The 11,560-nt window shown below is 35.6% G+C and overlaps 1 protein-coding gene across 5 annotated transcripts in view; it reads left to right on the forward strand.

The window, feature by feature from the left end:
* BRD10 (bromodomain containing 10) overlaps positions 1-11,560 on the forward strand; it is a 109,530-nt gene that overhangs the window by 22,795 nt on the left and 75,175 nt on the right. For 3 of the 5 annotated variants that reach the window (XM_061425331.1, XM_061425332.1, XM_061425334.1), the window contains exon 2: positions 11,356-11,556. The exons of 1 other annotated variant lie outside the window; for it this stretch is intronic. In XM_061425331.1, the coding sequence (XP_061281315.1) occupies positions 11,356-11,556 (201 nt within the window). Of the gene's footprint in view, positions 1-9,665; positions 10,592-11,355; positions 11,557-11,560 lie in introns of those variants that run through there. One more of the 5 variants, XM_061425335.1, reaches the window with a different exon arrangement.

Here is an 11,560-nt window from a genome sequence, read left to right on the forward strand (position 1 = left end):
TAGTCTTATAATGTACACTGTACCAAGTACAGATCTTTTATTTCCTTAGATTTATTCCTAGATATTTTTCCTAGATATTTTATTCTTTTTGCTTTGATGGTAAATGGGATTTTTAAAAAATTTCTCTTTCTGATAGTTAATTGTTCATGTATGGAAACTTAACAGATTCCTGTATATTAATTTTGTATTCTGCAGCTTTACTGAATTCATTGATAAGCTTTAGTAGTTTTTTGGTGGTATTTGTACAATTTTATACGTATAGTATCATGTCATATGCTAACAGTGACAGTTTTACTTCTTCCTTTCCAATTTTGATTTCTTTTCATTTTCTGGTTGCTGTGATAAGGATTTCCAATACTATGTTGAATAAAAGTTAGCCATTCCAAATTTTAGCATGTTCAAAACTGAACTTTAGGAACTTCTCTGGTGATCCAATAGCTAAGAATCTGTGCTCCCAGTGCAGGGGGTCTGGGTTCAATCCCTGGTCAGGGAACTAGATCCTGCATGCAGAAAGTAAAAAGGATCCTGAATGCCATAGTGAAGATCAAAGATCCTGAGTGCCACAGCTGAGACCGGGCACAGCCAAATAAATAAAGTATTGAAAAAAAAAAAAAAAACACTTAGCTTTAGGTTTGTTTTTTTCTTCTAAGCCTATTCTTGCCTTCTGAGCAAATGATTCCACTGTCTGTCTGTGAAGTTGCTCTGACCAAAAAACTAGCTCCTTTTATTGATTCTTCCTTTTCACTTATTTCTCATTTTAAGTATGTCAACAATTCCTGAGTTTTCTTCCTCTGAAGTATATTTTAAATCTTGCCCATTTCTCTTCACTGTCTCCCATTAAGTACAAACTATTATTTCTTGACTGGAATACTGCTATAGTTTGCTGATTTGTTTTTCCTGCTTCTGCTTTTTTCTCTTAGAGTTCATTTTCTACTCAGCAGCCAGGGTAGACCTAAAAAAAAAAAAAATGTGCATTGGGAAGTCAGTACCTTGCATCAGGTTCTTCATTGGCACTGAGGCTATAGTGAGGAGTTTGGCTTACTGTTCTTTGTATATCTGCCAAGCCATTTCTCACCTCACCTCACCTTTATAAAACTTGCTCTTTCTTTTACCTAGAACATTCTTATCCCCAAAGTTTTCTTCGGTTTTTTGGTTTGCTTTTTTTGTTTGTTTTAATCATGGCTGGCGGCTCCTGTCATTTCCTTGGAGAAATCATTCTTGACTGTCTTTCACAGAACTTATACTATCTTATAGTTAGGACTTATATGTATCTATTTGTTTACTCACTTTTTGTGTATCTTTTTACTAACATGTAAGCTCAGCAAGGAGGAATTTTGCCTGTAAGTGTTGATGCCAGCACCTAACTCAGTATCTGTGAGAACTTAGTATTGAAAAAAGAAATAAATAAATGAGTCTGATCAAGCATTGAGGTTGAAGTTGAGCTTTATTTTTTATCTCACATCCACTTATTTGTCACAGCATTATTTTTTTCCATTGCTTTGATATACCATTTTGTAATATTAATATATTTAAATATTTGGATCTACTTTTGAACTCTTTTCACTGTACTGTTGGTATGTTTTAACTCTTCATCTTTTGGCATTAAAATTCTTTATTACTGTGACTTTTAAAATCCATTTTAATATCTAATCAGATGAGTCCTCTGTCAAATGATTTTTTCTTAGTTCTCCAGAAATGAAATTTTTATATTCTTAATTTTACATAAGGTACTTTTTATATTTTTTTATAGTATTGTGGAATCAGCATTTGAACCACTCATTTTTTAGTCACTTGGCAGAAGAAATAAGTGAGAGATGGAGAGATTAGCTAAGATGACAGAATAGAAAGACCCCAAGCTCACCTCATCTCACAAGCACACCAAAATCATAACTATTTGCAGAATAGCCATCAATGAAAAAGACCGGAACCACAGTGAGATGGAGTTGAATGATTATTGTCAAAGATAGAGAAGTCTACAAGGAGGGAGAGATTTGGCTTGGGTTTTGAAGAAACAAGCTTACCAGATGTTGAGGGGAAGAAAGAACAGAGAAACTGGTGCAGAGGTGCAATACCAAGCAGCATATATGAATGGAAAAATCCAAGAGAGCAGTTAAGTACCTGTAAGACAAAGACCATTGTCTTCTGAATCCCCAGCTCCCAAAGCACAGCCTGGGACCCAGTAGTGTTCAATAAATGTTTATGGAGTAAATGAGAGACAGTACAGCTACAGAGTCCTGTAGCACATGCTAAACCTTGCAAAACCCAGAGGGCAGGGTAAAACAACTGAAGATTTTTTAAATCAGAAGAAAAATAAAATTCAGAAATGAAAGATTTAAATATTTGTCTTTAGTTATGTGACCCAGTGGAGGTGTTAGCTAACCCTCTGGTAATCGTTCTGCAAAATATATGTGTATCAAATCAATATATCATACACCTTAAACTTACAGAGTGGTTTATGTCAGTTATATCTCCATAAAGGAGGGGAAATAAAATGCTCATTTTTGCATTAAAAGTATATGAGAGAACAATAGGAATTACTAGTTTGTGGGGAGTAAGAATGATATTCTTCTCATTCTTGAAATGAACAATAGAGAAGTTGGTATCATTACTTATTTTCTATAAACACCATGATATCCACTTTCTACATCTTCCTAATTTAAGTCTTCAGCTCTTGTCAGGGTCCTACATCTCTTTTTTATGATCTGTTATTTCAGGTAGGTAGAGGCAAGACTCATCCTAGCTTTCCCAGCTTTCTTCTTTGTGTCTTTGTCTCATCTGAAAGTATTCTGAATGTACAGTATCCCACTTTAAATCCTCATCAATACTTGGCAGATATTTAGAGGAGTTAGCCAAGAATAGGAAGCCAAAGTATCTGTCTGCCCACTTTGCAGACTTGTCACAGATTTAGTGTTTTCTAGGGAAAATGACATAACCAGTCTCTGAAAGATAGTGACCTAGGGAGCCCTCTGTTCTACCTGTACTGAGAACTCCTGACCGCTTCTGTGTGATAAGGAATAGCTGTAAAGTTAGTAAAATGTTCAACAGGGCAGCCTTAACTTACGGAAAATGCATATCAGAGCTATCAAGGTTGGTAAGGCACTTCCCAGTATTTTTCATATGTAAATAAAAACTTGACATTTACCTTTGTGCCTTCCTAAAATTAGAAAGGCAAAATCAAGAAACGGAAATTTATTCTAAGCAAAATGATTGGTTTTCAGTAGTGGTCTTTGGGGGAGGGGTGTTATTGTCAATTTTTTTGATGCCCGCTTCAGGTATGAGCAAAAATTCTCAGATATTTTTTAACTTACAAAGTTATTTCTAATTATTCCCTTATTGAAGTTGCCCTCTTGAATTTTACTGATGAATGTCTTCTTGCTTAATCCTTGGCTTTTACTTAGTACTTTCTCCATCTACCTGGAGGATTAAGTAGTTTAGATCACTTGATATTAAAATTTTTCTCTTTGTTGGTTATTGTGCTATTTCTTGTCTTAAGAATAGCTTATCTTTTGAATCTGCCTCTTCTTTTGCTATGTTTTTCTTTATAATTATGGATGATCCCTAATGTTACGCTTCTAGATCATGTCTCCCTATATTTGTTCCTTTGTGGAGAGATTGTTTTTTATGACTTTATTGCTAAGACTTCCACATCTATATCTTCGGCCTTTCCTTTTGTTTTAGTTTCCCTATTTCTGTCCATAGAACTTTCACAGCTGGTTGTGTAACTGTTATGTGAAAATGTTAAAAACTAAATGTGTTTCTAACCAGGTCTTCCCAGATTTCCTGTTTTTCTTTTCAACTCTCACTTTTTTTCCCCCGTGGTGTCACCATTGTTTCAACCTGATTATATGCAAACTGTCAGCTTGTCCTTGCTGAATCCCTGTTGCTCAGTAAATATTTTGAATGAGTGAATTTGAATACTATGAATGAATATTTTTCTTGTTAATTAGTATTGCTTCTCCACTCTTGCCTATCTATCTAAAACTATTCTTTCTGCAAAGTGCAGGTTAAAGTCGACAGAAGAGTGTTGGATGGTATAGAGAAGTTGAGTGAATAACAAATGAAAAATTATCATTTGAATTACATAAGTAGGAGGTCATTTGGGAAGAGGAATTTCAGTGGAGTAGGTGTAGGCAAATGATAGTTTGAAATGTGAAAAGTGAAATGGACCAAGAGTTTAGATGTGGTACTTCTTGAGGGGAATGGTTTGTATTTAATAAAAACTTGCACATGTTTATATGCTAAAGGCAACTAGCATGGACAGGCTGAAAATGCAGGAAATAATTAACGAAATACAAATTCTGAAAACCTGCTGCTGGATTAGTTTTTCGTAAGCACTTTTTTCACTGCAACTTAAAATTCAGATAAATTTTGTTTGGATTCAGATAATTTTTATTTTTTGAGAAACAGAAAGTTAATGGAACTCTTTCTTTAAAACTACCATTTTCTCTGTGGAATAAGTAGTAAGCAAAGTCAGCTACTATGTGATAATGGATAGTGAGGTGAAGCTTTTGAATAATGGTGACATTTGAAGTTGCTGTAATGGAGAACCGAAGAGGGAGTTGACTTCCTTCAAAGAAGTCATCTTAGGTGAGTCCAGTTTAGGTTACAGTTAGACAGTGGACTACAAAGTGGTGATTTTTTTTTTTTTTTTTTTCCTACCATCCTTAGAAGGAGAAGGAAATGGCAACCCACTCCAGTTTGCTTGCCTGGAGAATCCCAGGGACAGAGGAGCCTAGTGGGCTGCCGTCTATGGGGTTACACAGAGTTGGACACCACTGAAGCGACTTAGCAGCAGCAGCAGCAGCAGTCCTTAGTAGTGAAGGTATAGGAGTGAAGGACCTTTCAGCTGAGATGCAAGAGAGAGATAGGGTGCCTGAGACAGAAAGATACATTGGTCAAGGGAGATGAGATAAAAGAAGAGGTGAATCATGGGACTTCCCTGGCAGTCCAGTAGTTAAGACTCTGCACTTCCACTGCAAGGAGTACAGGTTCTATCACTGGGGAGCTACGATCTCGCATGCTGCAGTGTGTGGCCAAAACAAAAACATGAAAAAGAGAGGTTTAGTCATATATGATGGATCAGTGGATCCCAACTAGTTATCTACATGAGGCTGAACTGTATTAGAGTAAATAGAGCAAATAAAGAACTCAAACAAGGAACTGGAAGGTTGGATAAAGAGGAGTTAAAAATGCACAGGGAATAAGAGTAACAACTGAGAATAGAAGAACAACGGAGAATAGAAAGTAAAGAAGATCAATTAGGAAACAGATTTAACAGTCTGTGAGAAATGTGTGTGTGTGTGGATGAAGATTTCTTTGTTCTGAAAACTGGGGTATCAGATATATACCTGCAATGAGAGAAGTGGTCTCCAAATTTTTATGGTCTGGGTCCTCAAGCAGAAAAAGTTTCCAAGTTTCCAATATATATCCCAATTGTATGCATATTTATTTATAAATTATATATGGATTCGACTGTACAGTTGTGCTGTATATATTGTAAAACATTATATATAACACATTAAACTAGATAATTGAAATAAGAGATTAAGCATATTTTATTTTTAAAAAAAATAACAATATGAAGTTATTTTGGGTAGGATGTTTTGATATTTCATTAGTTTTAAAAAATCTTGTTGTAATCCTTGACTCTAGAACTATTTGAAAGGTTTGTTTTAAGAGTATTGGATGGTATAGAGAAGTTGAGTGAATAAGAAATGAAAAATTATCATTTGAATTACATAAGTAGGAGGTCATTTGGGAAGAGGAATTTCAGTGGAGTAGGTGTAGGCAAATGATAGTTTGAAATGTGAAAAGTGAAATGGGGTTCTTTTTGTACTTGATTTCAAAGACTGTTGTAGTTTGGAGTGGGTAGCCTATCCCTTCTCCAGGGGATCTTCTAGACCCAGGAATCGAACCAGGGTCTCCCACATTACAGGCAGATTCTTTACCAACTGAGCTATCAAGGAAGCTCATTTCAGAGTTCATAAAGATACACAAATACAGATGGAAAAAGTGCATGACAGGCTGGGCTAACTGCATAATGATGCTTATCTATCAGACAGGCAAAAGGTTTTGTTCAAATCCACCAAAAAAAGTTCTGCCTTCCCTAATATCGGTCAGTTGCTCTTGAAAACCAGTACTAAACTGATGTGCTGGATAGTCTTCATTCAGTTCAGTTCAGTTCAGTTGCTCAGTCGTGTCCGACTCTTTGCAACCCCATGAACTGGAGCACACCAGGCCTCCCTGTCCATCACCAACTCGAGGAGTTTACCCAAACCCATGTCCATTGAGTCGGTGATGCCATCCAACCATCTCATCCTCTGTCGTCCCCTTCTCCTCCTGCCCTCAATCTTTCCCAGCATCAGGGTCTTTTCAAATGAGTCAGCTCTTCGCACCAGGTGGCCAAAGTATTGGAGTTTCAGCTTCAACGTCAGCCCTACCAATGAACACCCAGGACTGATCTCCTTGCAGTCCAAGGGACTCTCAAGAGTCTTTTCCAACACCACAATTCAAAAGCATCAATTCTTCGGCACTCAGCTTTCTTCATAGTCCAACTCTCACATCCATACATGACCACTGGAAAAACCATAGCCTTGACTAGACGGACCTTCGTTGGGAAAGTAATGTCTCTGCTTTTTAATATACCGTCTAGATTGGTCATAACTTTCCTTCCAAGGAGTAAGCTTCTTTTAATTTCCTGGCTGCAGTCACCATCTGCAGTGATTTTGGAGCCCAGAAAAATAAAGTCTGACACTGTTTCCACTGTTTCCCCATCTATTTGCCATGAAGTGATGGGACCAGATGCCATGATCTTCGTTTTCTGAATGTTGAGCTTTAAGCCAACTTTTTCACTCTCCTCTTTTCACTTTCTTCTTTAGTTCTTCTTCACTGTCTGCCATAAGGGTGGTGTTATCTGCATATCTGAGGTTATTGATATTTCTCCCAGCAATCTTGATTCCAGTTTGTGCTTCATCCAGCCCAGTGTTTCTCATAATGTACTCTGCATATAAGTTAAATAAGTAGAGTGACAGTATACAGCCTTGACGTACTCCTTTTCCTATTTGGAACCAGTCTGTTGTTCCATGTCCAGTTCTAACTGTTGCTTCCTGACCTGCATACATTAGCCCCCTTCAAATCTAGTCTCTACCCTTGTTCACTATGCTTTGTGTCCTGGGAGGCTGATCTCTAAGGACTCCTTCAATTTGTCTGCCTTGTTCTCTGGTTTCTGATTGGATTCAGTGAATTGGAGGCACTGACAGAGAGACAGAAATATTTATCTAACAGCTTCTTTTTTGCTGTGTTGCAGGTTGTCAGTAGCTGTACATCATCATGTGTAGCTCTCTCCTACAATGGCAGCTTCTTGGTTCCAGTAACTACTCTCTCCCCTCCCTATTGAGTCTAGAGTGATAAAATGCTCTATGGCTGGTCCACGAGTGCTTCTCCATCCCTTCCTAGTTTCCCTGAAGCTTAGTTGCACATTTGTAAATAGATTCTTCATTAAACATCACCTCCTTTTGAGTATTCTCTCTTCCTTGTCAGGACCCTGAGGGCTGTATTACATTTAAAATTTTTTAAGTAAATGGGTTTAAAAGAAGTTGAAACTCTTCATTGAGAATATTTTTAAGCAGATTAGATGATTCTGTTTCCAACTTTTAAGTATACAGATAAAAATTTTATAGGTGTCACTTTTACATTGTTTTAGTAACATAAAGTCGTGTAATAGTGGAAACCTTTCCAAATATCTGTATTTAGTAGAGGGTCAGTGTTAGTCCATATGTTAACATTAAGTAAAACTTAATGTCAGCCCGTTTCCATCTTAATATTTATTTTAGTAATTTTAAACAAAATTGCACCTCTGAATTCCGATATTTGGGATGTATCAACACCACAGAAAAGACCTTTCACGCTTTGTGAGTGGGCAAAAAAGGATAACTATAAAAGTCAATGAATCAACTATAATTGTTGCTTAGCTTTTATTTACAGTTAGCAGTCTTATTTTCAAACTACTGCCAGACTGATTTCATAGAATAATTTTCCTAGTAGGAAGGAAAAAGCTTCAATTTTAGAAAAGGGGAGTTATTTTTTGTGTAACTTGAAGGTTGATTAATTATCTGACAGTTCTTATTTGTAAGACTTATTTGTGAGACTTATTTTCATCTTATTTTATTGCCTTTTATTCTCTGATGAATGAAAATGAAAACTACTAGTTAGTAAGAGATGTTTGATCAAGATTCTTTTACTGTGAACAACAGAATAGATGACTGGAATTTTTCAACTCTATGTGTGTAAATTTAAAATAAAATATAGTTCGGCTTGTATCCTTTCAAATGCCATGTATATATAGTATTTGAGGCTCTGAAGGTAATGGCCATTAACAAAACAAAGTCCTTATCCTCCTGGAGCTTTCATTCTGGTAAGAAGATGAATAATTACCAAGTAAATAGATAATTATATCATGTAGTATATGATGAGTAGCATGAAGAAAAAAAAACTGGAGTAAGGGAATAGAGAATGACAGGGAATCTGTTGCTGGTTGTGGTGGTCAAGAAAGCCCTCTAAGATATGGTAACATTTTAATAGAGATTTGAATGAAGTGATAATGCCTAGCCATACAAATATCTAAGGGGAAAGTGCCTTACAGGAGAGAGATCCAGTGCATAGCAAATGTTGGTGTGACTGAGAATCATAAGGAGACATTTGTGACCAGAACACAAAAAGCTAAAGGCAGAGTCATAGAAGATAGTGTCTGCAGAGGTAAATGAGAACCATATCATACTAGCTCTCGTAGGTCATCGAAACTTAGTGTTGTATTTTAAGTATAACTGGAAGGCTTTAGAGGAGACAGAGCAGGGCATTGACTTAATCTAATTACCTTTTTAAAAGGATTACTTGGTTTGTTGCCTAAAGGATAGACTGTAGAGAAATCTGAGTAGAAGCCAGGAGATTGTCACAAAGAGACTGCAATAATCTATGTAAGAGTTTGAACACGTACACAAACACATACTACTAGATGCCATATGTATGTTTACATATGCATATACTTGTATATAATTCCTTTGGGTTAAAAAAATATGTTTTGTCCAGAAACTGCTTTTTTATATTCAGCAATGTAGTAAGGACATCTTTTATAGTGAGTACATACAGATTTACCTATTGCTGTTAATAGATGATGATATTGTGTGGTGTGATGTGCGTGCTCAGTCATTTCCGACTTTTTGTGACCCCATGGACTGTAGTCTACCAGGCTCCTCTGTCCATGAAATTTTCCAGGCAAGAATACTGGAGTGGGTTGCCATTTCCTTCTCCAGTGTGATGTACGTGACTTTATTTGATCTCTTACTGGAAGATGTTTGTTTCCACATTGTTCTTTTTGAATAACAAACAATATTTTGTGTGTGTATTATTGCTCACAGTAGTGGATATATGTCTGTAGGCCAAATTCCTAGAAGCATGATTGGTCAAAGGATATGTGCACATTAAATCTTAATAATTATTACCGAAGTGACGTCCGAGAAGGCTGTGACAGTTTTACATACCCACTCACGTTGGATAAGAATTTTTTCCTTAGACCCTTTTATCTTTACGTATTGATACAAGACAAACAGTTTTCTTTGTATTTGAATTATGAATGATAAATATAAAAGCTTATAAATTCTTATTTCTGATGAGTATAAAGGATATTAATTTCTCTTTGTTCTGAGAAAATAATGTTTAAAAAGTAATTTGAAACTTCATCGTCTCTACTTAAATGACTGAAGTTAAAGGGTAAAATTTAGTTTCTGACTTGTTTACATGACAGTTTAAGCATATGACTTAATGTTTCTCTTAACTCTTCTCCCCCATGCTCCATGCCCTGTGACTTCTGACGTGTCTTCATGTTTTAGTGTAATATTGTCCATGAATGTCCTTTTCCATTAGTATTGATAAGGAGATAAATAAAATTATAGAACTAGTCAGTCTATCAGTGTGAACACTCTACTAAAATGAACCCGGATATACCCATTCAGTATCTGTTATTACCAGTTTATTTTCCTTGGGCCCACATTCCTTACTCCCAGCCCAATTAACTATTATACAGATGTATGCTGTTGAGCTTAAAAGATCACAGCCTGAAATAGTATGGATAGATTAGCTCAAGTTCTTTAGCAACACTGGAAAACCAATTTAAAAGTTTATGCCCTGCCAAAAGCTGAATTAATTAAAATGTTATCTCCTGATAGTAAACAAAACATGTAACGGTGCCACAGTAGACCTTTGCAGACATGCTATTCAAGGGCCCTAAATGGCCTGAGAATAAGACAAAAGTTATTCTAACTTAGAGTAATAAACCACTGTGAATATAGTTCAAGATGTACAGGAGTTTATTTCATGACATAAAATCTTGTTTTGGTGATCCTTTAGCTTATTTTGTATTAAAGAAAGCTGTGCCTGTAGGATAGTAGGGAAATACAACTACAGAGTCAACTTCTATTCTAATTGATATACATTCCTTTCCAGCATAATGAATGCTTGGTTTTAAGATTGATTTGATTTTACCATTGTAGAAACAACCTGTACAAAGCTTTCAGAGGCTCTGGCATGTTTTGCAAAGGTACAACAGCAGTTATTTTCCCTAATGCTTTTCACAATTAACTCATAAATTCAGAAGTCAGTTTTTGGTCTAGGCTTAAAAATTCATAAGATTAATGTTTCTTTAGTGTAAATAGTTTTTATTCAATTATGGGTAATTAATCAAACTGCTGAGAAACTTTTTCATCATTATCTTTAAGCGTTAGGTTAGTATTGTATTACTAAATATAGGGTAAGGGAGATATTTATGGTGATGTTGAAGAAGAACTCTAGATTAAGTTCTTTATATAGTTTAGTCAGAAAGTTTCTAAATTTACAATTATATATCATAATGCTTACCACTTAATATTTATATATTATAATGCTTCATTTGTTTATAATTACTTCAACATGTTTATGTATCATAAATTTTCTCTCCCAAAACGTTTTTTATTATATACTTTCCCATACCAATGATAAGTAGTATGAAATCTATAAAGAGATGTAAACGTGTGCTACATTTAATTTTACAAATTTTTTTCATTAAAGAGATCTTTAATTCTTAATTTAGTGCTTCAGTTTTATATTTTTTAATGTAGGGAAGACACTATCACTTAGACTGATTTTATGACATGAGTAAGGAAAATTAGAAATTATGTAGCAAGGATAAAAATCTGAAACATAGCTAAGCACGGTTTAACTAAGTTTTATGTAGTTAGCAAAAAGGATTCTTCTTAAGATGCTGGTTGAGGGGGTTTATTGCTTACCCAGAAGATTTGACCTGTGAATGACTTATTCTTCTCCAAGGCACTTGAGAGAAAAGACAACGATAGCAGTTACATCTAGAGGCTATTATGGATTGGAGGATGAGAAGGGAACTGCATGTACTTCAACAAGGCGTCGGTCAACACCACGAAGTTTGGCAGGCTTGACAAGTGGAGTTTTTGAATCTGTAATGGTTCAAGTTTTGAGACAGGAAGAACAGCTGAGAGCAAAAGAAGAAAAAAGGTAA

Source organism: Bos javanicus, chromosome 8, assembly GCF_032452875.1.
Source record: "Bos javanicus breed banteng chromosome 8, ARS-OSU_banteng_1.0, whole genome shotgun sequence".
Lineage (NCBI taxonomy): Eukaryota > Metazoa > Chordata > Mammalia > Artiodactyla > Bovidae > Bos > Bos javanicus.